A 25,844-nucleotide genomic window follows, 5' to 3' on the forward strand; every position below is an offset into this window, starting at 1 on the left:
TTTTGAGTAGAACAACACATTGTATGAGCTCAGGGTTCCCTTGATTTGAAGCCAAGCTCAGGGCCAATAACTCACTGAGCAGTAGCAGACACCCATCCTTCCTCTAAAATATTGGCCCTCTAAAAATATTGGCCCTCTGCTATTCTTTTCCCTTTCCAAGAGTGCATCTACTAACAAAGCAATAAAATGCTACCTCCTCCCCTCTATTTCCCTGAAACAAGAGATAGATGGATAACATCGAGTGAAGAAGAGACTGGATGGGAGGCTGTTCATCTCATGAAGTGATGTAAGCATTTCATCACTTGCATGCCTCATATCTTCCTTTTTTTTTCTTTCTGTATATTCAGTTTTCCTTCTCCCCCTCTCTGGTGACTTCATGCCTTTTTGAGGGAGAAGCAGTGACTGGAGAAGCATGAAAGCTAGTTCTTGTGTAAGATGTTGGTAATTTCTAAATCCTGCTGCAACAATACCCTAATCACTTTCCTTTTGGGAGTTGATTGTGGTCTAGTTCTTTTTACACAGGGATAGTACTTGAAATAAATATAGGGAAAAAACCCAATGGAAACTAGAACAGATTCAAAGCTTTAGTGCCTTGCTTAATGGCAGACATAGTAGAGTATTAAAAATTCCAGGGTAGATGCACAGCAATCCGTAGCATCTTCTGGAGTTATAGACTTGAGCAGCTGGCTCCTGCTGTGTGTGTACCTTGTGCATGTCTGAGAAGCCTGCCCGCTTGCCAGCATTTTTTGGAGCTGCTGTCTAAGTGGCTGTGGATGCACACAGGTGATTGAGGTAGTTTGGGCTTTGCTTTCAGAGTTGTCAATCCTGACTGCTCCTTATATTTAGAGTCATCTTATCATGGGCTTTTCGGGTTCAGAGGAAGTAATGCAAACAGGTATAATTCTGGTAATATGTTAGAGCAGAGCTTGTCACTGTCCAGCTGCCGGAGACATGCCAGTCTGCTGAACTCTGGGAGCAGCTGAAGCTCTCCCTGGCACTTTGGACTAGCTGACAGTCCAGGTACTTGCCAAAGACTACAGGAGTGGAAGCACACAGCCGTGAAAGAATGCATCCTTCCCTTGTGTTGAGGTCCTGAACAAGATGGGCAGTAACGCCCAGAGGTGATGGTGGTGGCCTGTGTGCTGAACTTGAGATGGTCACATCTTAGGGAGAGCCTCATGGTTAGTGCATTTTCCTGGGGAGTTTTAGGTCTTGATAAGTCCTTCCTCTGCAGGCAGAACTTGCATTTTAGATGAATGCTGTAGTAACTTATGTACATTTTCTAAAGCTGTCATAGTCTTTGTTTGGTTTTCTGCCTGGAAGCCATTGCCAGTGCTGAAAATACTGTAAAACAAGATGAGTCGTATTTTTTTTCCCTCCCACATGAATCTGTTGGTAGAGGAGAGAGAAAGCCAAATTTGTTCAGTTGTTACAACACGAAAAGAATTTATGTGCTCGTCTGCCTGTGCCTCTGTAACTTCAAGGAGTTGAGCATGTTCCATTTCTTTTCTCATAATTTTTGAGAGGCAGGGACCTACTGTTAGTTCTTGCAGATGTCTGACTTCCCAAAGGCACTTTGGAACACCCTGAATTATCTCTTCAGAGTTTTCACTCTTGAGTACTTCTGAGGACCTTGTTTACAACTACTTGCCTGAGACACCAGCATGTTAACTCTAAGGGATATGTGAAGATTCCTAAGTCTGTGAAGGCTGGGAGAAATGTCTTAAACACTGTATCTTCTTCTTCAATATTGATACAGCACCTAATGCTGCTGCCATTGAATATGAATTTCAAAAACCTGAATATAGTCAGAAAAAAAAATCACTTGATTATCATTAAGATCGCAGAATGGCTGAGGTTTGAAGGAGCTTCTGGTGATCATGTAATCCAACCCCTCTGCCAAAGCAGGTTCAGCTAGAGCAGGTTGCACAAGATTGTGATCAGGAAGGTTTTGAATATTTCCAGAAAAGGAGATTCCACAACCTCTCAGGGCAGTCTGTTCCAGTGCTGTCATCCTCAAAGTAAAGAAGTTCTTCCTTATATTCAGGTGAAATTTCACATGTTTCTGTTTATGCTTCTGTTGTTGCCCCTTGTCCTCTCACCAGGCATGCCTGAAAGGTGTCTGACCCCATCCTCCTGACACACATCTTTAAAATATTTGTAAGCATTGATAAGATCCCCTCTCAATCATCTCTTCTCCAGGCCAGACAAAATGATCTTTCTCAGCCTATCCTCGTGTGAGAGAAGCTCCAGTTCCCTAACCATCTGTGTCCCTCCACTGGGCCCTCTGCAGAAGTTCCTTGCCTTTCTTGAGCTAGAGAGCCTGGAATTGGACACAGCACTCCAGATACGGCCTTACCAGAGCAGAGCAGAAGAACCTCCTTCACTGTGCTGTCCACACTATTCCCAAAGCACCCCAAAATACAACTGGAATTCTTGGCCACAAGGACATACTGCTGGCTCACATTTAACTTGTCCACCAGGACTCCAGGTCCTTCTGGACAGAGCTGGATTTCAGCAGGCTAATCCCTAACTTGTGCTGGTCCCTGAGCTGCATCACCCCACACTTGCCTTTGCTAACTTCATGAGGTTCCCGTCTGCCCAGCTTTCTAGCCCGTCCAGATGTCATAGGTAGCATAGATATCATTCCACAAATATCATTTACCAAATGTAGGTGTTAATCTTGCTGAGGTCCTGCTAGTTTATAGCACTGAGAGTCTTCTAGAATAGAAAAGATCTGAATTTTAGTCCTTTTTATTGAAGATTGAAACCACATGAAACTCTCAATTTTTGAATAATGTTAAAAATGATGCTCAGTTTTCATCAGCTAAAGTATTTACCCAAGGACTTGGGAGCTGTGTTATCAGCATGGTCTCTGAAGGTATTTCTAGATTAAAGCAGATTCTAGTAGGATGCCCCTCCAAGGTGTTTATGGGAACGGGGCTTGTCAAGTGTCTTAGGTAAATTGCTTTGATATTCCTGTCTTTCTGATTTCACCCCTAATCGGTGACTGTTCTGCCTTAGGCTGTTTCAGAATGTTAATCCATAAAGTCATGTATGTGTCTCTTCATAGATTTAATGTTGCAACTGTACATTTTGTTGTGTTTGATGATTCTGAAGAACATCAAGTTGAATGGTTGATAACAAAATACTAGGAAGGAAGTATAAACAAGTACTAGCCATTGTTATCTGTGTAGGTTTCTCATTTAAGAACTGACATTTCAGAAGTGGGACTCTAAGGCATTTTTCTCTATTGCTAATTGCAGCTAGATTCTTTATTTCCAATCTCATTCAGTTGAGCTGAATATTGAACATAGAAAAGTTTTCAGGACTGCACCATATCTTATGTATGATCAAACTAAAGAAGATGGTCTCAAAATTAAGGGCTGTGCAAGGGTGTCTGTGTGCTTTTGTTTTTGAGACAGGAAAATTGAAGGCAGAGAAGGAGCATCAGTATGTCCCAGTTCATGCAACAAGTCTTGTCTTTTTTGTTGTGCCTGGATGTTGATAGACACTTCCACACAAAAGAACGAGAGTGGGACTGGAATAAAATCGTGTCTAAGGAATGAACAATAAATTTATCTGGGCTGAATTTAAGTTAGAATTTTGCCCAGAGTCCTGTGTAGTATGCCAAGTAAACAAACCAGGGCAATGTCACATTTTGAATTTTCTACAACCTCCTCCTGTTCATTGTGTGTAAGGCCTTGTTGGTGCTAGCTTTCTTCTGGCTGTCTAGAGCTGCATTTGAATACACTGTTTAAACAAACTGCATGTATCCCCAGACTGACCATCTTGCCTGGGTTTATGTTGTCTGTATGGCATCCTCAGAGGCTGGTACTGCTTCAGCTGAATCCATTAAAAGAAAATTCAACATTTGCAATTTCTGAATATCAAAGGAAGTGTAAGAGTAAAGAGTTGGTACAAAGTGTCCTGGAAAGAGGAGCGATAGCTGTACGTTTGTTAGTGTTGCATCAGCTATGGCGCTCTAACTTCTGGACTCAGATGCTTAAATTTGTACAGTTCAGCACATCCTTGCCAGTGATTTGTGAGCAGATAGAGGGAATGCACTAGGTTACCCAAGGCCCTTGCTATCTCTGATGTCGGATTCTGTTTAGAGTGGGATTAACTGTATATAAATCACTCCCACTCTTGTGTAGTGCTTGGGCTTCTCAGTGCATTTTTCAGTGCATTTTCATTAGTAAGTAATAGTAGATTGACCAAGCCAAGAATTATTTGTCTTTATAGGTAACACTGAGTTTATAAAATTCTGTTCCATTTGTCTTTTCCTATGATAGCAGGGTGGGTTACTCAAGATGGAAAAACTGAGTTGTGCTGATAAAGAGCAGGGAAATGTTCCTGTAGCTTTTGGTTGCATCATACGTGCTTCTCTGATTTGGCCTGAGAAATGGAAGAATATGCTCAGCTGGATGGAAATAGGAAGTAGTCAGGGGGGGTGGAATGTTGGGTGGATTATTGTTTTTTAGGACAGAGTGGGCTTGCTGTATTTATGTGGGAGCAGCCAGAGAGGCTGAGCAATGGCTAATGCCTCCAGGCAGTACTGTGTCTTTGGCCACGTTAAAGAGCAGCTTGGGTTGGAGCACATTCTTGGTGTTGTGTAGGTTAGGGAGGCTCAGGGATGTGAAGCATTTGTGAAGTTGGATGCTGAAGGTGATCAGCAGAAGGGATGCATTAGTGTGGATGCCTCTGGCGGCTTTGCAGTGCTGGCTGCTGCTAGGCTGTGCTTCTGGGTCAGAGCTGGGCTTGTGGTTTAGAAAGTGATCATCCAGAGGGTAAATGATGGTGTGCTTTGGGGGAAGATGCTTCTGGGGCCCCTTATTTTCCCTGTGAGAGTAGGTGTAGTCACGCAAAGGAGGATGTAAGTGTATTACTGCAGGAGAACTCTTCCACACTCCAGACTCTTTTTCATTTCCCCCACACCTCCACGTGTGATGCCAGATCTTGTCTAGAGTGTGTAAATCTTCACTGTAACCTTTCAAGGCTGAAAAGTTTTTTTGGAGTGTTTTTGGGAGGGGAAGGGGAAATTAGTTGAAACATTAGTCATGCTTTACTGCGAAAGACCTCTGTGTGAGATGGAGGCTTCTCAGGGTGTTCTGAAAGAGGTGTAAGATTTTTGAGACCTAAATTAATTGAATTCAGCATTTATCAGTGAGGAGTGACCTATTAGCGTGAACACTGTGCATAATATAAGGTTTTACTGTAAACTTCCAGTCGTGCTTAGGGAAACTGTCTTTTCCTTGTTGCATCACTGGATTTTGGCCCCCTTAAGGAGTTAATTGTAACATTGTTTGTAAGGCCTTGCTCTGATTTTAATGCAATTTAATGAAAGGGAAAAAATGTCAGTATTGTTGTTTACTGTGGTTAGCACAAATCTCACTGTAAATCAGCAGGGAAGATTATCCTAATCTGTTTCCTACATTTAAACCTAAATATTGTATTGTGTTTTAAACAGTTGCAATAAAATTATTGAGGCCAAAGATTGCCACCACTTCAATGTCTCTTGTTCTAGCTAGATAGGTTTACCACCTACCTAAAGATGCTTTTTGTGGCTTGTATTCCTCAGGGCTGTTTCTTGACATTAAGCTAAAGGAAGATGAGATAGAGGACTAGATATTTAATTTTGGAGCTAATGGTTCAGCACGTGATCAGCATTAGCTGTTGAGAATCCCTGGAGTTAAGCACTTATCTGCTGCTAACTTGCTGCAGCTATAAAATGACAGCACTCAGTATTTATTACCGCATTCGTTCTGAAAGCAGAGAAATGCCACTATTAGTAGAGATTGCTTCTTGTAAATACCTGTGATTCATTGCAGAAATATTGTTTTGAAGTGTCTTGATGCTCCCTGGTGAATTTCTAGTAGTCACTTCCTATCTTGTAAAACAGGAGAGTAATTTTAATGGTGCTTCCTTTATCCCTCCTCGGGCAAATGAACAGTTGTCATAAAGCTCCACCGAATCAGGATGCTGACCTCCTTTTGCATCAATTCCAATAATTGCACCCTTTGAGAGGGGACTTCCTCCTTTAAACAGTGACAAGAAAAGGCAGCCCTCACCACTTCATGCATTTTTATCTCTGCAGTGGAAGGATTATGGGCATTATGATGCACAAACTGTAATCTGAATGTTTGTGTTTAACTATATATCACATGGAAAAAATACAGATGTGAAAAGCACACTAAACTTGGGAATGCTGTTTTTGTGTTCTTGAGCATGCTTTTTTAATTATGCTGAGGATTTGAGTTTCACATTCGCTGTATAAAATGTGCTTTTTCCTTTCTCACAAGAGGGAGAGTAATGTATTAGGGGTACTTGCAAAACTTGTTAATTAGACTCTCCTACAGGTTCCTCAGAGGAGAGGGTCCAGCTTTGCAGCTGCTCTGTGTACCTACAAGGAGTTTTCATCTCTCCCACAGCCTTGTAGTTGAGCACTTTGTCTTCCTTGGGAGCTATAATAAATCTTTTGTCCATAGGAGCCAAAAATGCTGAGGGAGTGAGAAGGGGAAAGACAGCCTGCAGCAGACAATTTTTTGGCAATCTCTATGTGAGGAAAGATTTCTTGTTTTCAATTCCCTGTGCACGGGATTTATTTATACTTCATTAACCAGTCCAATTAAGCAGTTTACTTTTTTTAGTCAAAGTATATTTAAGTCATAAAATACGTAGTTCTGTTAAGTTTTGGGTTTTGAGGGATATTGTATCATGTTTCACGCCTTTAAAGTTTCTTCACTTTTTTTTTCATAAAATTTGGGGGTTGTTTGGTTTGGTTTGATTTGAGTGGTTTTTTCTTTTTTGCTGGTGTGGTATGTAAAGAAAGCCAGGTGAGTAATGGAATTTGTCTTGTCTGTACCCTGGCATTTGCAGTTCTCATCATCCTTGATGTTATTGGAGGATAATTTAGGAGGTTATTGGACTCTTGCTGAGATTCAGGCTCCTTTCCAGTGCAGGTTATGACAGCTGTAATTTAAAAACTTTCTCAAAAATTTGGGTAGGTGTAGCAGAAACAAAGTGGTATGCTTCTCTCAAAGCAATCTGAAATAATTCCTTCTTTTTGATTGTTCAGGTTATTATTTTTGATTGTTCAGGTTATTATTTTTAATTTTTTTTTTACTATTTCACAAATACTCCTTTCTATCCAGGAAAAAGCTAAGAAATTTTCGCCTAGGTCAGGCACTGAAAAGGTTCTGCAAAATCTATTTTCCTTTTTTGTTTTCGCCTACTAAAGAATTGAACAAAACACCACAAACCCATTCTCCTTGTGATTAAATGCAAGAATTTTGAATGAAACCCCTTATTCATATACCTGGATGCAGTCAGGGATCTGACATGACTTGAAAATGACTGTGTAATTAGACTTAGAGTAATTTAATTCAATTTAATGATTTTTTAACAACTTGCAGAATTAGCCCATTCAGATTACCTACTGCTACCCGCTGGAAAGGTGTAGCCAGTGGGAAATGCGTTTGTGTGTATTTGATGTGGGATTTTTGTTTGTTTGGTTGTTTTTTTTTAAGAAATGTACTTGAGTTTTGAGTTTGTCTTTAATCACTCTCAGATAAATATGGGGTTGAACTAAATAACATGTTTACTTAGCACTGATTGCTATTCCTGAATGGTAGTTAGGGCTGTATTTTGTGGAAGCATTCATATGCATATATATTGCGCTAACAGTGTGCTGTGTAGTTGGATTTTTAAAACTCATGGTAGAGTTATCAGGTAAAGCATAGCAACTTGCCTTGAATAATGAGATATACTTTTATGAAATAGCTGAATCTCACTTTCGTTATCAAACTGTAATCTACTGTTTCTGAAGAGTGATGTGAAACATACTGACCCTGCATAACCTATTTGATTTTATGCTTCAGTCCCTATTTCAGTTATTTATTTATCTGACTAGACTTGTAAAACTTTTTCTACTTTTTTTCTAGGGTGGAGAGAGGAAGTTTATACAGCTGAACATCCTTAACTTTAAACTGTTCCTTCAGAAAGAATTTGTATAGCAGCTAAAACTTGTAGATGAAAGCAACTAACTATTTCAGTAAGCATACCATAAAACTAGAAATGTGGAACATTTTTATCTAGATGCATTTGCCAATCCAGATGTTGCTCTCTCATTATGATTTTCTGCTGTGCTCTAGGAAAAAGCACATTGCCATGCTGCTTTAATGTGCTTTCACCATAAAGTTGGATTGACAATGTGTGGCATCATTGAAGCTTTCTGTAGGAAACTTTGCTCTAGACACCCACTTTCCTCTGTGAGAGTTTACAGCTTGTCTGTTAGGTTAGTTTTGTATGTTTGTTCGACTGCTGCTTTCCTTCATGTGGAAGGGAGGAAGAGGGAACACGGCTGTGATAATGCACTGCCAAGTTTCGAGCAGCTATGGCTCTTAAAAACCCACACAGAGTTCCCCCCTTGTGGGGAAGAATCCAGAACAATTCTTCCAGCAATAACCTCTGTCTTGTTCAGACGATTCTGTCTGCTGTGTTGTGTTGAGCTGTCCTAGTATGTGTCCGGCAAGGTTGAAGTACAATTTAGTGTTTGGTTAGTGGTTGTACTTGTGCATAGAATAATGGTGATAATTCTGCTACCCAGTGCAGACCCATGGTGGTAGGATGGCGGCATTTTAATGAATGACTTTACATGCTTAATTATGATCTTGCATAATCCATTATTACAAATGGCTATCCTGATGATAATAGGCAGTGGTCAGAGGAATCTGCTCATGTATGAATGGGTTGCTGATCTAATTATGTGGAGGTGTAGTTAATATAACACGATACACAGTTTAGGTTTTGGTGAACATTTGTTCTGTTGTTCAGTGATCAGATTTAGGCTTATTTCTAAGTTTAGAGAAACAGTTAGAAAGGTTCCCTTAAGTGACTGTTAATCTTTTTTAGAGCTTGAGGGCTAAATCCTCAAAGACTCATAGGCGTATGCAAATTCAATTGTGACTTGCCTGCCAGTGAACTGAATGGTATCAAGTTGGAATCTTTCTTTCTTTCTTTTTTGTTTAGATATTGAAGAAGAATAAAAAGCTCCTCAAAAGTTTGGAAGGTTGAATGTGATCAGCATGAAGAGCTTAAAAGCAAAGTTCAGGAAGAGTGACGTAAGTACTTCTGCTATGTTTGACTGCTGGTTTTCATGCTGGAAACAAGTTCTTCACTCCCACCTTGATAAGCTTGTAGGTTAATGAATTACAGAGAAGAAAGCACAAAGGCAACAGCTGAGTACAGTATGGAGTAGGCTGTTTCTATTTGTAGAGCCATTATCTGTTATGCAAATTAACAGTGTTTTACTACCTTGGTCCCCGTAGCTGAATCGTACACGTCTGTGGGGTCTGCAGAACTTCTCCTAGATTGTGCTGGTGCCCATATTGGAACTTTGTTCCAATTTTAGGGTTAAGCCTCATAAGGACTTTACTACCCAATCATATTTCTGTCTAAACCTAATACCGTTCTTATCAGTGTGGTGTTTGAGCACTTAACTAATGTCTCCCCAGTCTGTGGCTGGGTTTCTTTGTCAGCAAGAATACAAGAACCAGCTGAGCAATTAGGGCAGCTGTGGTTTATCAGTTCTAGTGTGACAGAAGGGGTGGATATGAGGCTTGAGCAGTGGGGAAGGAAGACATAAATGTGGAGGTTCCCAGGAGAATCTCCAGAACAGTATTTAGAGAGACATTAGGCTGCACAAAATCTTGCTTGTTGTAGAAGTATTGGTGGATACCCAAACTTTGACATGTAAAGTAAGCAATACTTCCCTTGGAGCAGTGGAACTGCTGTAGTCTAGTCCTGTTCTTGTCCTACTACTCATCCCAGGTTTTTGTGTCACTAGTAAGAAGTCTGTCAAATAGGTGAGTTTGTTTAATCGACTTTCCAGATATCGTGTGGAATTTGTAACAGATGTTCATGATCCATGGAGAATGTAGTGTTTCATTCTTCATCCTAATTTTTTGTGCTCTTTTGAAAGAGGCGATGTATTGTTTGTCATTGCCAGATTTGCATGGGGTCCTGGGGCAGCCATGTTGCAAGAAGATGTTAGGTGTGAAAATGGAGTGTCTTAAGCTTTGGTGTTCAGGAGTAAAGTTACACAGTGCACTCAGTGGGTGTTTTGATGTAAAGATGGTCTCACAGCACACCATTAGAGTAATGTGTCTTCAGCCAGCCTGTAGTGAACATCAGTAGCAGAAGAAGGTAGAGTTGCTGTTATGGTGTGACCTGCAGATGTGCTGGCTACTGCTCAGAAGGAATTTGAGCTGTGGGTTAGCATTTGGTGCAGCTGCTGAATTGGTGTCCTTGCAGCAGCACTGGTGGATGCTTCGCTCCTTCAGTTTAGCAAGAGGTATTTCTTAAAAGACTGCCTCTATAAGCAAACTAAATATGTAAACCAACCTTTGCTTTCTAGAATATCTAGAATATTCCAGAAATATTTTAATTTTGAGTGCAGGGGGAAACACTTTTCACTACTTAAGCAGTATTTGATTTTGCTAGTCACCAGATTGAATCAGCCAGTGGCACAGTGTCTTGTGCCACATCACAACAAATAAAATTAATATCACAAGTCTCTGGTGTCCCATCTCACTGAACTTGCCTTTCAGTTTAGAACTGCTAGAGTTCTGTGGTCAGACTTTGTTGCTCCTCTTGCAATGAGCAGCACCAATTGCTATTTTGAGTTCACCCACACCACTAAAACTTTTAATAGGCCTCTGCTTGGGTAATGAGAGCGGTCTGCTGGCTAATACATGAACATACTTGGAAGTTAGGTGTGCCCATGTGTTAGGATGACTTCATCCACACTTTTATGCTGCTTGGCTGGCCTGCAGCTCTAGAGCAAAGGCTAAGTGACATGTGTGATGAAACCAGACCTTGCTGTAGGAGTTCAGCTACTGTCATAAATTGTGCTCATTCATTTATTCCTCACTTATCTAGCCCTGATAACTTGTGTACGCCTCTCCCCAAAATCAAGGGCAGTCTGAATGTAATTGCTGTTTTGATACTACTGCTGTCTACTGGCTGGAGACAAGGTTGACCGCAAAGGATTTTTCAGATACCTAAAATTTAGATATGCATCTCTAAGAGCACAACAGTCTAAATCCATGACAGTCTGGTTTCCTCTGTTTTGAAGCCAAGCCTTAAGGGCATAATTCAAGGCAACCAACAGGAGCTGTCCTATATTTTGTGCAAGATAAGCAAGGAAAATTCTCTTCAGTTTCCAGAAGCTGCTCTTAGTTACAGTTTTTGAGGGGGAGAAAAAGGATGTCTTTTTAATGGGGAGTAGTTGGTTGTATTTTGTCTCAATTTATAAGATGTGGTAACTTCTCTTCGACTGGGGATGAGGGTAAAGTCAGAAGGGCTGGAGTGAGTATTTTTCTCATTGCTCTCTAAAAGAAATCTTTATTGTGTTTTAGAACTGAAGATGTCTTAGGGTAAGGAAGAGTACCCTTGTCTGTAATCTCATTGTTAGCATTAAAAAATAAGGAGTGGTATGAGTAGGAGGTAAATCTTCAAGATGTGCGTAAGAAACAGGAATTGCAAACACTTCTCCTGCAGTAGGGCTGATAACATAAAACTCTGTACTGGAATGAAGACCACGAAGGAAATTTCACTGATGTATTAAAGCTCTCTAGGCTTTCCTGCAGTGGCTGAATTAGAAATTAGTATAACTGCTGATATTCGAGTATATTTCTTGGTATCCCTGCCAGAAGGCATTGCTTTGGTGCTCAAATGATGCCAGTCTTGATGCTTGTGAAAGAAATGACCCTGCTCCCTCTTTTTCCACATCTGCTCTTCTCATTTTGAGGGTATTTGACCCTGCAGTCAGCTACGTCAAGGACAAGAAGTGATGGAAAAATGCTTCGTGGGGTGAGTGTCGGATGAGTAACTCTCTGCTCTGTGTTACTGTAGGGTCAGCCTTGGGAGGAATTGTGGAAGTAGGAGGAACTGCAGGGCATCCCTTTCTCCAGCTGTTGCTTGGTTTAATTCCACTGTCAGATCACACCCTGAGAATACTGGCGCAGAAAGCACACGGGTGGGCATGCCAGCAAAGGGGTTGCAGGAATACACAACTACATAAGGGTGCTTATTTAAATATTTAGCAGGATTGATGCAGTCTACAGCTGAGAGATGACAGTATGAGTCATAGATAGAGACTCCTCACTTCATGCTTTTGCTGTATCCCTGTATTTCACCTGATTTACTGTTTGTGAATCCAGCCCCATTAACTGGAGAATCCTTTGTCCTTGACACACTTAATCGCTGTGAAATCCTTCCTGGGGGTGACTGTTGCCATGTGAACATGTGTGTTTGGAGAGAAGGAATGAGATTTATCGCTCTGTCACAAATGACTATTGTCAAAGCATGATGTGTAGTCACAGGAGGATGCCTGTAGACTGGGAATCTGTGAACAGGGTGCCTGGGTGGAAGCAAATGCCAAGACTGGAAGCTAAGCAGTGGTTGTGCACACTTAAAGAATGTGTAGACAACAGAAACCACAATCATGTCTTGACAAAGCAGCAGTCTCTTCTGTCTGAGAAGCTGTATTTTCTCTACTCTTGTCATCTCTTGCTTCTCATTATCAAGCTCAAAACCTACCATTAAACACATAAAAGCTGACTAATTATAAGGATGGCCATTTTAATTGTTGCTAGAGGCTATCGCATGTAACACTTGAAAATGTTACCATAGTAATACCAGGAGCTATAACTTCAGACCTGAATTTATTTATGCACAGTCCATAGTTTATTCACACAGTGGAGAATGAATGTCTCTGCCCAGTAAGACAGAAGTTCTTCATAGTTTCTGCGTAGAAAACCAGATTTTGAAAAATTACTATTAAAATATTACTGTAGGCCTCTAACATTGGAGATTGTAGTGTTTTCTGTAGTAACTAGTCAGTTTGTGGCCTGACTTCGAAAGCGTCTAGAACCTTAAACAGTGGAAAAGTGGATTTTCAAATGTGTGAAGATTAGGCCTGTCTAAACATGTTTTGCCTGTTTCTTAAATATGATAAGGTGCTCATCAACATTTTCAGGCACCTACACGTATTTAAGTATCTAGCTCTTGATACTAGGATGATGTAAATACATAAGTGGTTTATTCAGGTAGACTGGCTTTTAACCATGTTCTTGGTTACTCTAGAAGAGGCATATTGTGTGAAAGCTCTGATGGTTTGGATTGTTTTCACTGTCTTAAGTGTGTGGGCAGAACCTGAAAAGCCTTAGGACCCTTTTCTGTGAGTATTAAAGATCATCTGAAAAACACATACTGCAATTTGACAGAAACCAGTTTTCTTCTAATTGCTATCTTGTTGAATGGACAAGAAGATTTGTTTCCAAATACCCTCAATAATAATAATTAAAATAGTAGAGTGTTTTTAACATTGAAAATTGACTGTGCAGTTCTGCAAAAAAGGTACTTAATGTCAGAAGCAGAGCCAAGACAGGCTGGGATTCCCCAATGCTAATTACCAGCTTTAACTTCTGGTATTTCTGGAAATGCCTGTATGTTGTACTATTACATGGGTGTTGAGAAGTTTGCAGTTCTAATGAAACTCTCTGCTTTTTGGCCTTTGCTGTAGTCATTGTTCCATAAATCTCAAAATGATGAAGCAGTTAGGTATGTTGTAGTGTAAAATCTTAGTCTTAATCTAGACAGTATGCTAGTTAAATCTTGGCATTTCTTTTTAATACCAAATGTTTGAAGTAGTGAATTTACATTTAGCAGTTTTTAAAGTATAAAAAGCTAACCTACTTGGGTGTTTGGAATGGAAAGACTGCTGGGATACTTTCAGTTAAAATTTGTGTTCTTGTGTGTTCTGGGCTGAATGTGTGGGAGAGCAAAACTTGGGTGGGGCAACTTGAAAAGTAATAAAGCAGGATCTCCTGCAAACAACATTTAAATTGCTCTGTCCACTGAAAGCTACAATAAACCCAAAAGGGAGCGTGGGATTCAAAATTTGCAGTATCTGCTTTGTACATAGATACTTTCTTTCAGGGTAATTGTGACAAAAAATCACCACATACCATGTTGTCTCTGGCAAAAAAAGTGAAATGGCAGTGTTGTTCGACCCATTGTCCACAATTATTTCGAAAATGAACTACTGAAGCTTGTGTTTACTTCAGTATCCTGGTTTTGTTGTGTGTTGGATTGAATCAGGCTGAAACATCATCATCATGACTGTAGCTTTTGCTCGGTTATTTTCTTCAGTGGTAATCTTTGATTCCACTATACAACATGTGATGGAGGGTCAGTACATACAGATTGCCCTCAACCAGTTCTTCTTGGAAATGGAAAATTGAACCTTCTTTCCCTCTTGAAATGGGTGCTGTGGTTCCTGATTGTTCCTCCCTCTGTTAGGAGTCGAGTTTTGCCTTCCACCCCATGTTCTGCTATTTGGCTTCATACCTCCAGTTCTGAGCATGCTCTCTGCTCTACTCAGCTTCCTCTGCTTTGTCCGGGAAAGAAATTAAACCTGTTCTGAGTATATTAGAGTAAGACCTCCTGCTGGTTCCAGTCAGTTCAGGGTGAACCTCTTGCCATCAGGTAGAGTATTTTCTTTATCATTCACAATAGGAATGTCCTCAGAGTACATATAAAATTATTTTATTTGGGCGAACTGTAATTCTGGAGTGCAGGAGCCCTCTGTGAGGGGGCCAATATCAGCCCAGAAGTTATGTAGCATCTCTTTTAATGGTGAAAAGAAAATGTAATGGGGGAGACAAGCAAATAAGGGTGTGGGAAAACAGAAGGGAAGAAAGAAGGTCTGAAAGGGAGAAGAAAGGAGGGACAGTTGAAGGGTCAGAGTTACTATTTTGGTAACTGTTCTGGGAGAAGAAGCAACTGGGCTGCTGTGGGTTGCCTGTTGATCATCTGTCTCTGGATGGGAAAGTATGAGGAGTGTTTAAGGCTAAATAACTTGCAGATATTCTGTAAACCACCTGCAGCATCTCCAAGTGTTTGAGACAGAAAGGAGAGGGAATTGGTTAAATGAGAACTGTGCTATGGTGTTTGGAATTACAGTAGACAAACCTTAGTTTACTTTGAATAAACACATGGTTATTTCCTTAAACAGGATTATGAAATGGGAGGGAGTAGGAAGAAGAAAGGCAAATTGGCATATACAGACTGGAGAAAACTAGTATTTTTGAATCTATTGGTAACAAGAAAGGAATCTTTTTGTGTAGAAACATTTCTTTTGTGTCCCTTTAAAGAGAGCACAAAAGTTCAAAGGCCTTCCAACTTTGGAAGAGTTGGAAAAAAAGCATTTGTAATTTTTTCATTTATTTGTTTATCTTTAGTAATATTTAAATGTAAAGTAAAATAAATCTGAAAATTATAAATGAGCAATCTGTGTGTCCTTACTGTGGTACACTATATCCCCTCTTCCTTTTTGGCACTGCTCATGCCTGATCTGATATGAAGTTGTCTGTTAAAACTCATGTGGAGGAGGGGATTTTAAGGAATGGCCCAGTCTTTGTTTGAAGGCTTTTGTCTTGTCTTTTGTTGTTAGCGAAGACAGTTTGCTGTGAATATCTGCTGTAATATCATCTAGTGAATATAACACCCATACACTTTATTTTAGTGGAGATTTGAGCCTTTTCATTCTGTGCTTATATTTTGGTAGACTGTGAATGATACAAGCAGACAACAAATGTTATGGAGTGAGTCAGACTGAAAGAGGTGTATTAAATACCTTATTCCAGCAATGCATTCTAGTGCTATTCTTCAAGAAGGTGTTCTGACTGTGTGTAGTCCAGGAAAATATCCAGCATTAGGGACATGTCAAACCCTTTTTTGCTTCCTTGCACATTGTCACATTTGAGGTGTGCTGAATATGCATCTCATACATGCTCTGAATATCTGTGAAGCTAAAGCATAGAGTAGAATCCTGGTGTCAGTGGCCATTCTTCCCTGGAAATGGGAAGTCTGGACTTGTGTAGTTGTTCTGATATATGTGAACCTGTTTAATGAGCCATTTTGCCTATTTCAAGACCTGAATGATCTGGAGAAAGCTGCAGCCTTAAGCTTTTAAAAGTACTGTTAACATTGAGCTGGCAAAAGCCATCACAGTGGAATGTCTTTTAACTACAGCTTCAGGATGTCTTAATTTCTTGGACTCACAGTTTATATCCATGTTTATTGTTACTGCAGGTACTATCTCTTCCAGTATTTAGGTTGCTATGTGGACTCCATATTTACCTTAAAGTATTTTGAGGTAGAAAACTCTTTAAGTAGTGCTCTTATTCTACATGACACCAGTGCTACTTTCTACTGTTTGGATTTTGAGAGGTGGCATAGTGTAATTAGCAAAACATAATCCGAAACTAGCTAAATTTAGTGCTGTATAGCTGTCTGAGGACTCTCATTCCCCAGATATGCTGAATGTGATTGTCTTGGATGAAATACACAGCTAACTGTCCAGAACACTTGCATTGACTTGATTGTAATGATAGGAGCAAAGGTATTTTAATAACTTTGCAAATGATGTGGTTTCCCATGCGTATATATGTGCCTGACATACCTGTGTGGCTCAGTTCATGGGTGCATACCTCTCCTCTTTCATCTTTGCTTCTTTGCTGTGTGTGGTGGAAACTTCTTAGGAATCTTGCCAACTTGGGTAACCTGTCTGGTTATCCAGAGCCTGAAAGAGGGGCCTTTGAAGTCAGAAGAAAGACTTCAGTCTGCTTGAAAGAGCATTGAATCAAGAGCGAAAATCAAAATGCTGGTTCCGTGGACGCACATGGCCAGCTCCAGTGAGGGATGGATTTCCCCTCAATGAAGCATTGAAATACATTTGGGTGTTGAAAATGCTGAGATTGGCAGATTATCCAAAAGTGGCTTCTTTCTGGGGTCTAGAGGAGGTTGAGTTTCTGTTCTTTTCCTCCAGCTTTTTTTCTTTGGGGGATGATTGCTTATGGCATGATGCAATTCTGTTTGACAGTAGCAATGGCAACCCACTACATCTAGTTTCAGTCTACCCTCTTTTAGTTTAAAATCATTATCCTTTGTCTTATTGCCCCAAGCCTGGAGAAAAGTCCCTCTCCATTGTTCTTTACTAGCTGCCTTAAGGTATGAAAAGGTCACAGTAAACTGTTCTGGAGCCTTCTCTTCTCCAGGCTCAGCAACCCCATCTCTCTCAGCTTGTCTTCAAAGGAGAGGTGGGTCCTCTTTGATCTCCAGCAGGTCCCTGTCCCTCCTGTGCTGGGAGCCCAGGGCTGGATGCAGTGCTCCAGGTGGGTCTCAGCAGAGCAGAGCAGAGGGGCAGAATCCCCTCCCTGCCCTGCTGCCCACGGGGCTCTGGATGCAGCCCAGGACACGTTTGGCTCTCTGGGCTGTGAGTGCCATGGCTGGGCCATGTGCAGCCTCTCACCCACAGCACCCCCAAGCCCTTCTGGGCAGGGCTGCTCTGGGGCTGGTCATGCCCAGCCTGTGCTGGTACCAGGGGTTGCCCTGACCCTGGTGCAACACCAGCACTTGTCCTTCTTAACTTATGAGGTTACCACAGACCTGCTTCTTGAGCTTGTCTAGGCCCCTCTGGATGGCATCAGTCAAACACACCTCTTGGCATGGTGTTATCTATAAATTTGCTGAGAGTGCACTGGATCGCACTGGCTGTGTCACAAATGGAGACACTGAGCAGTACTGGTCCCAACACAGACCTCTGAGGGACACCACTCATCACTGATCCCCATCTGGACATTCAGACATTGATGACTGCTTCCTAGATGTGGCCATCCAGCCAATTCATTATCCACCAGACAGTCCATCAGAGCCATGCGTCTCCAATTGAGAGAGCAGGACTCTGGGAGAGGCCGTGTGTTGATGACGTGTTATTGATTATTTCTGTGTGTTTATCAGGGGATGAAGCAGGACCCTTTTGTTTAATTCCTTCACTGTGGCTAAGGGAACCTGAGCAGTATACCATGGGCTTATGCCTTACATTGTTGAGAAAGACTACAAGTTCGAACTGTCTTGGAGTGTTTTACTGGCACAGTAACAGCATACTTAAGGATGGAATTCTTGTGAATTTCATTTTGACCACCCAGTTGTATTCCTGTCCCTCTTGGTACAAACAGCCTGTTGCTGTCTAATTTTGCTGGATTTGTCTCACAGCTGTCTCCAGTCCTGTGTCAAACTGTGATAAATGCAGCAGGCAGCAGGTGTGCATCCCTGGTGTTGCAAATAGGGCTGTGCATGTGAAGTGCTGCACAGCAAGAAGCTGCCCTAGGCTTTGTGTTGGGCAGCAGGTTTTTTTTCCAGTAGTGAATACCACTTCTTAATGCATATGTTGTTTGCTTGTAAACTTGGAGTTGCTCAGTGTGTTTTGGTTTTGTTTCTCGTAGTGTAGGTTCCTTGTGTGCAAGCCAGGTCTCGCTTCAGCTGGATTGCTGTGCTGGTTATTTACCATGTTGTGCACTCAAGAGGAAGGTTGTGTTTCCATGTGTTTGTGAGGAACATTAGCTCAGATTAATGTCACAGCAAAAAGGTCTTGAAAGTTTCCAGCGGTGATGCACTGCAGCTATCTCTGTTTACTCAGATGACGGTAAGATGCATAAGGTCAGATGTAGGCTGTTGGTTTTTTATGTTTGTGAGTAAGTTTGCTTTCCTTAGAGGGTCATTTAAGGGAAAAAATGTAATTTATGTTAATTTATATTGTTTTCTAAACTGTGATATAGTGAATGGGATGGGACAAGCATGAGCAGTGTGTGTGGAAAATGGCTATAGCTAAGTTTCTTCTGTTGAAGGGTGGCCACTAGTTTCTGTTGAAATGCTTGGAATTTTGGGATAATATATGGTATGTTTTTTTCTCATTGTCATGTGTGATGCTTGTTCAGTCATTACACATGAGGTGGTAAACACCAAAGTTTCTTTATTATTTTCTTCTTTTAATTTAGGCTAGCTGTGGGAGCATGGGACACTCCTCTGGCCATAGAAGCTTGTGTCCAGACTTCTCATTCACTGTGTCTTTTGCATGGTTTTGGGCAAACGAGCAGCTATGGGTGCTGTTTCACCCTGTAAAATACACAGTATTTGTGTCATTTAGCTGTGCAATGTTGAAGGGAGGGCACCCAGTCCAATTTGAGAATTTCTGATGCAAAATGGAAGAACATGAAGTAAGTGTTCTTCAGAGACCAGGAAGGCGAGTTTAGCAAATTAACTTCTAGCTGAAATGTACTTGTCATTTTCAGTGTGTTTCTTGTGCTAGCAACAGAATGTAATTGTTATGCCCTGGAACTCCATACAAGGGAGTTTCCATGCCTGGAATTTAGATTTATAATCTGCTTCCTCCCACTTCTAAATCCAAAGTATCATGATATTTTTAGATGAAGATCAGGTCACTTTATGATTTATTCTTGAAATGCTAATTTACCTGTTTGCTGCAGTGGTGGCTGTGATTGTATCTGCCTATAAGCTCACAAGAAAAAAGCCTGCTATCTAGAAATTGTGCATAAATATTACTTAATGACAAATACCTTCCTGCTCTCTGGCAGTAGCAATTCTTCCACTCATTTTCCTCTCCTGTCTCCTGGGTAACTCCCATAGGTTTAATAACTGTGGCTGGGGCAGAATTTTAATTTTTTAAAATTTATGTTTCTGTTTTAAACACTGGTAGTTTTTCTGATATTTGGTTCCCTTTCTCCCACCCTCCACAGGCCTGTAAATTACTTTAGCAGCGCTCAGTATCTTCAGTTTTTTGAAAGTAGGATTGTTTCAGCTCTGTACACAAGGCAAACACAATTAGAAAATTGCGTCCTTTGACATAAGAAAAACAACCTTGTACGTGCTACATGGTCTGAAGGTGGCTGTAAACAAATATAGTGTAATCTCATGGGGGTGGGGGGAATGGACATTGTAAATCTTGCCATTGGAATTTATTTAAGCTGCTAGTTGAAAATCATGAGACCGGCCAATGCAGTGCAGTAAAGGAAGGAAAGGTCAGGAGATTGGAAAAAAGGGTCATCCCCTCATCTTTCAATGTGATTTTTTGCAGCCTTGTGCAGGAGCTTATTATCCCACTTTCACACCTTAAAAATAAGGGAGAGCTGTGGAAAAATATTTCAATGGGGTAATTGTTGTGGATAGAATAGTAATTCTGCAGTGCTCAAATAGTGTGGAAACATTTGGACTGTGTAAGGAGAGGCAAGCAGCTTTTACCATACCCAGAGAGACAAGCAGCTTCTACCATACCCAGACTAACAACTTTCAGAGCTCTACATCGCTTGGGTCTCATCAGACTCTTCTGACTTTGGTATGTCAGCTAGCTATGGTGACCAAGAAAAACCAAACTCTGCCTCCTGTTTAAAATCTGTTGGTATGTAGTGTTGCACACTGCTGGAGATCAGACCTGCTTTGCAGGGCACTTGAGTTTGTCCCAAATGTGTGTAATAGGACTGCATGAGGGTTCCATCAGTAAGATTCAGAGGGGTGATTTTAAGTATAGAAGCTGTAAATGTCCCTGATCATAGTCTCCTTTAATAGTCCCTGATGATAGTCTCCTTCTCTTTCTGAGAAGCTGATACCTGTGTTTATTGTGACAGGGTGCTGAGGGCTTTGTAGGATCACATCTTTTACATTTTAGTAGTTCAGTTGTATGATTACTCACAGTTTTGTCAATGCATGATCATACTCTGACCTAGAACATGTCCCCTCCTGCTTTCAGTGTGTGTGTGTGTGTGTGATTTTGGATGAATTGTCAGTTTTCACACACAGCTGAAATGCATCTTCTTTTCAAGTATGTTTGAGTAATCCATAGTGATTAAGCAAAACAAGTAGGAAAGAATGTGATCTTGCTATATGCCGCGATTGTAATGACCCCCTCTTTGCAATAAATCAGTTGTTTGTCAGAAGACTCATGTCTGCATAAGCACACGACATTGCTGCAGACAGGAAGTGCCCTAGTCTGTTGACCTCGTCTCCCAGGGAAAATCAAAAGTTCTCATTAAATTTAAAAAAAATAACAAAACCAAGAAAAACTCCCCCAGCTTGTCTTAGTAGAAGATGAAGGCAATAATATGTATAACCTCTTTATCTTCTGTTGTTTATGAATGTGCAATCTGATATTTAAATTGCTTTTAAAACCTTTTTAATGCAGCTGAAAGGAGTGAGGTCAGATATATTTTCTTAGGGTTATATTACACTCCACAAGGGTGAACAGGAAATGGTTTAAAGGAATGCCAAGAAGCCCCTATTCCCTAACCAATTCCCTTGTTTTTTCTTAACCAGCTTTATTTCACATTGCATGCTTCAGCTGCTGTGAGCTTTTCTGGGTTGAGTATAGGGACAGGTTTCAGTGTGTTCTTAAATTACATCACCCAAGTTCCTTTGCCTGCATTTTAAAGAGGAAAACTGTCTGGAATCTAAATACAACTGTGTACAGACTAAATGTGGTGAAACAGAGATCTTGCTTTGTCCATTTCTGATCTGTTAGAAATGGTAGATGTGCTATCTTATTGACACTGTTAATATTAAAAGAATATTCATCACAATTTCCAATTATTACCACTGTCCTCAGGAATTTGCATATGAATTTATGCAGTATGATCCCCATTTATTGACTTTATTTCTTGAATTCTTATTCATCTGTTTCTAGATAGGTTTTCTTCAAAGCAGCCTTTTTTTTGTCATCAAGTCTGAGTATAGAAATTTGAAAGAAACTTACATATTGCCAAATCCATGCTCTTACAAACTATCAACACCCCGTGCCCAAAAAACCCAAAACCCAAACCAAAACAAAACAAAAAAAAAAATCATCAAAAACCCAAATCCAGATTTAAGTGTTTCTGTATCATACACTAACTGAAATATTTAAAGACCATTTGTCTCTTCACTGGTTTGGCTTGTCACCTAGAATATCCAATTAAGTAACACAAAGGAACATCTTGTAGAAAAGAAATTTTGGAAGTAGATATTTCAAGGAGCTGTGGGGGATGTAGCTTGTTTTGTGGAGTGATCTGCGCACAGCATGAGCTTGGGCTTCCTGCTATTCATAGGTGAGGTAAGTCCCTTCCTCTGTGGGGAAAGTTGCTTGCTCTAGAGTAAGTCACTGCTTTCTGAGGCTTTGAAAAGAAGCAGTGAAGGCTCTCCTAACACCTGTTTTCTGATCTAAAAGTTCACAGATGTTTTTATAAAACCTGTCTGATTCTAGGGGTGCATTTAGTGGTTGGTTAATAGGGCAAATCTTGAAAACATTCACAATGTTTGCTAGAATGCTGCCAAAATGAACATGCCAGGCTAGACCAGAAATGTACTAAATCCCTTCACAGAGTGTGTGTGATGTGGATTTTTTATAGGCTTGTCTCTTCACAAGTCATTTCAAGCACATGCACGTTAAGTGTAAGTTTCACAACTAACCTGCTGATCTTAAAATGTCCTTAAATAGTCACATTAGGCATTATCCTGGGCTCTTTCAAACTTGGATATCAACCCAGGATGTCTAAAGTATGACAAAACTAGATAAGCTGACCAATAGTGTTGGTCATGACCAGGAGTTTAAATATACTAATCTCCAGCTCCTGTCCTATTAGGAATATGCAGTTGTAGCTTCTGGACACTGTGCTGTGGCTTCCCAGGGGTCAGCAGCTGACCACCAGCATTAGGTGATCTCTTGTAACAGTGTTTACAGAAGTCAGAAATATTTGCACAACAGTAATTATTAAAAAGGACTAGGAGCTGTGGTTATGAAATCCATCACCCATAACAATAATTAACACTAATGGCTGTGTAGAAGGCAAGTAGTATGCTAAGAGTCTACAACTGGGACTGAGTGCCTGCTACGTGAGATCAAAACCATGGTTGTTGAATACTGTAGCTTATTAAACATGGGGACAAGACCTTATAATGTAATTAGAGGGCCTTCTCTAGTCTTTCTGACATTTGTAATTCTAGACTTAGTTGGTTTTTCCATGCAATTAATCCTTATCAAATGTGTGATTTGTTGCACCTTGGGTTTGTAAGGCAAGGCTTAAAATTATAGATCTTCCAGTTTTACATCCCTTGCTCACCCTGCATTTCTGGTCAGTTTTCTGTTTGTTCCTGGGCTCTTTTGGTGTGGGAAGACACAAACAGAGAAGACTGCAAATGGTAATTTTTCTTCTACTTCAAGAGTACTCTGGCAAAGTCCACTTGAGACCTTTGCTGGATCTTTACCACTACTTGCTTCCTGCATGGCTGGAGAGGTCACTTCAGTCTCTGTTTTTGGGAAAAGGGTTAAGGCATTTGAGATTGCCTGCCATTGCTGGGCCCTGAAGAAAAGTTCTTGGTTGGAAGCAAAACAAACAGAAAAACTAAAGGAAAAGGGAATATGTCTATTGACATGGGGTCTGACTTTTATTTGAAATAGAAAAATAGAAGCTTGCACTGACATGAATCATCATTATCCATGTTCTGTTCCTTGTTTTCTCTTCAGCTGATAGTGGGTGGAGTTCAAAAGTATTTCAAGCTAAACTAACTTCAGAAGACACCAACTTGGGATTGCATTACCATTGGCCTGGGCCTCCATTGTCCTGCTGCAGCTTTGAGGATGTTTTTGGCGTTTCTTCATGTGGGTTTTTCACACTGCCCTCGAGGCATTGTGCTTACCAACAGATCTTAGTTGTTGTTGCTGCTATAATGAAAAGCATCGCTGCTAAGCCGTGCCTTCTTCCCTCTTTCCATATCCCTTTGCTATTCCCTGCAAACTTATTGTGTGTGTGTGTCTGTACCACAGAAAGCTTGTACTGGGCCAGGATCTTGCTATGCTTAGTGCTGTTATTTTTATCTTCTCTTCTTGCCTTTCCAGTTTGAGGGGTTCTTCTTTTATGAGGTTTTGTTATAAAATGAAAGCCGCATTTCCCACTTATAAAGTACCAAGTGCAGGTGATCGTACCTTAAAAAAGACGCTGTGCTTGTGGAGCAGCGGGTAAAACGTGATTTGTGCTACACAGACATGCCGAACATCAATAAATTCCAATCACCCAAGTCGATGAAAGACACACATTATCTGTTTCTGGCAAGAATTATATTGCATCTAATTAGGCCCAACTTTGGAACATAGCATTTCATGAGGAAAGTTAATTACAATGCCTTTAGTCTTTGTTACAAGACAGCAGTGGTGGGGAAAATCAGCAGTTGACGTTAATTTGTGTTCTCTTGCTTAATCAGTCTGTTAGTATACAAGCTTGTCAGGGCTGCCATGCACAGCAATTTTTTGGGAAGAATGTAACTTCAGCTGATGAGAATGACAGAGAATCTCATTTCCAGTAGTGGAAAGCAGTGTAGTGTTCGTGCAGCTCTCCCTCCTCAATGGCTCAGTACAGAGAGTGCTTTTAAGGGAGTTAATCAACTAATTTCTTTTGTGTGCAAAGTGAGGGTTGGAGTTACTGCCATTGGTGTTAAAAAGTACCAAATGCATTCTATTTGTCATCTCTCTTACCTTCCTTCTTGATCCCCTAATTTAAACTTCCTTTCTGAGCAAAGCAAGTCTCCCTGCCTGATATTGCAGCTATGACCACATACCCTGCAGAAGTTGTAATAAAGTAAGGTTACCACTTAGGAAACATCTTAAGAGCATTTACAGTTTTTCTTGGGATTGGAGAGAATCAGTCTCAGATTCCTTAGATTTCACAAGGTCCTTTGTGAGAAGCAGAACTAGTGAAGTGTGGCTTCCCTGCATTGTTGTTTTGTAGTTCTCCACGTCGTCACAGTACCTGTGGTTTTTCATTCTGGCCTTCAGTGTCTGCCTTCTCTGCTCTTTTTCTGACCTCTGTGCAGAGGCAGCTCTCTCCCATCACTCTCCCCTGGGTCCCCCATGTGCCTGCCAGGCATCACACAGTGTCTGCTGGAACTGTTCCACATTACTAAAGCAGGTAGTGCAGGTAGCTCTTTGGCATTTGACAGGTCAAACACAACAGCTAAGCTCATGCTGCAGCCTTCGGTGGAAGCACAGTATTGTTCTTGTCAATATAATCCATTTTTCATGAAACTTGCATGAGTATATTTATCCTGGAGACTGCTGTCTAGCTTTTGGTAATCTTGGAGTAGGTATACTGGTATAGAATGATTGCATAAATCTTTGGGGGGTTGGGGAGGGGGAGGAAATGGTAGCAAATTAAATTTTATTTCTAGAGGAGCAATTCTGGAACAAGAACAGGACCCTCAAACCTGTATTGCTGAGTTTGCTAAAACCAGTTTTATCAAAGGATGAGTGTTTCTTTTGGTCATAAAGTAGTGCTAAGAGAAAGCTACCAGCTGGGACCTGTTTCTAAAGCTGACAATTTATATTCAAGTACAGGGATGTGATTTCTTCCTGTGCTAAATAAACTTGTTAGGAGATCTGATTCGACTCTGTAAAATAGTTGGAATTATGAAAGTAATGTTGCACTGATTTTTTTTAATTAAAGCTCCCTAATGTGACTGTTCTGGAGACTGTCTTTCTTTTGTCAAGCATCTGGCTATCCTTGCAATTTGAGAATAATTAAGTTTAGATTTTTTTTTCCTCTAGTGCTTTGTGCAATGGCGCTTTCAACCCTGACGGAAATGTTAGGATAAACTGAACTCTGACACTCATCTGCCTGCACTGTTTCTAATAAAAGAAGTAGACCTCTGCCTTTTGCAACATTACAATATTTTTTTCCTACCTGATATCATGTATGTTATACTGATAGGTGTAACCTCTTGTCAAAGAAGAGTCATACTTTGTCACTCTCACTGTTTTGATAACTTCAATGATAGAACTTGCATCCTGTTTCTTGCTACTTTTATACTGTTTATTCAGACAAGAAATGAAAGAGAATAAGGTATTTTGTCTTTATCATAATTGTGCTTTGTTGTATGATACAAATTTTCCAGCGTCAATT

General features: G+C 40.6%; 1 protein-coding gene across 2 annotated transcripts in view; it reads left to right on the top strand.

The window, feature by feature from the left end:
• Positions 1 to 9,026: 9,026 nt before the first annotated feature.
• Positions 9,027 to 25,844, top strand: part of RAI14 (retinoic acid induced 14) — a 75,696-nt gene continuing 58,878 nt past the window's right edge. For both annotated transcript variants that reach the window (XM_031061134.1, XM_031061135.1), the window contains exon 1: positions 9,027 to 9,122. In XM_031061134.1, the coding sequence (XP_030916994.1) occupies positions 9,087 to 9,122 (36 nt within the window). In that variant the 5' untranslated portion in view covers positions 9,027 to 9,086. The remainder of the gene's footprint in view (positions 9,123 to 25,844) is intronic.

The sequence above is a fragment of the Geospiza fortis genome, unplaced genomic scaffold, assembly GCF_000277835.1.
Source record: "Geospiza fortis unplaced genomic scaffold, GeoFor_1.0 scaffold163, whole genome shotgun sequence".
Lineage (NCBI taxonomy): Eukaryota > Metazoa > Chordata > Aves > Passeriformes > Thraupidae > Geospiza > Geospiza fortis.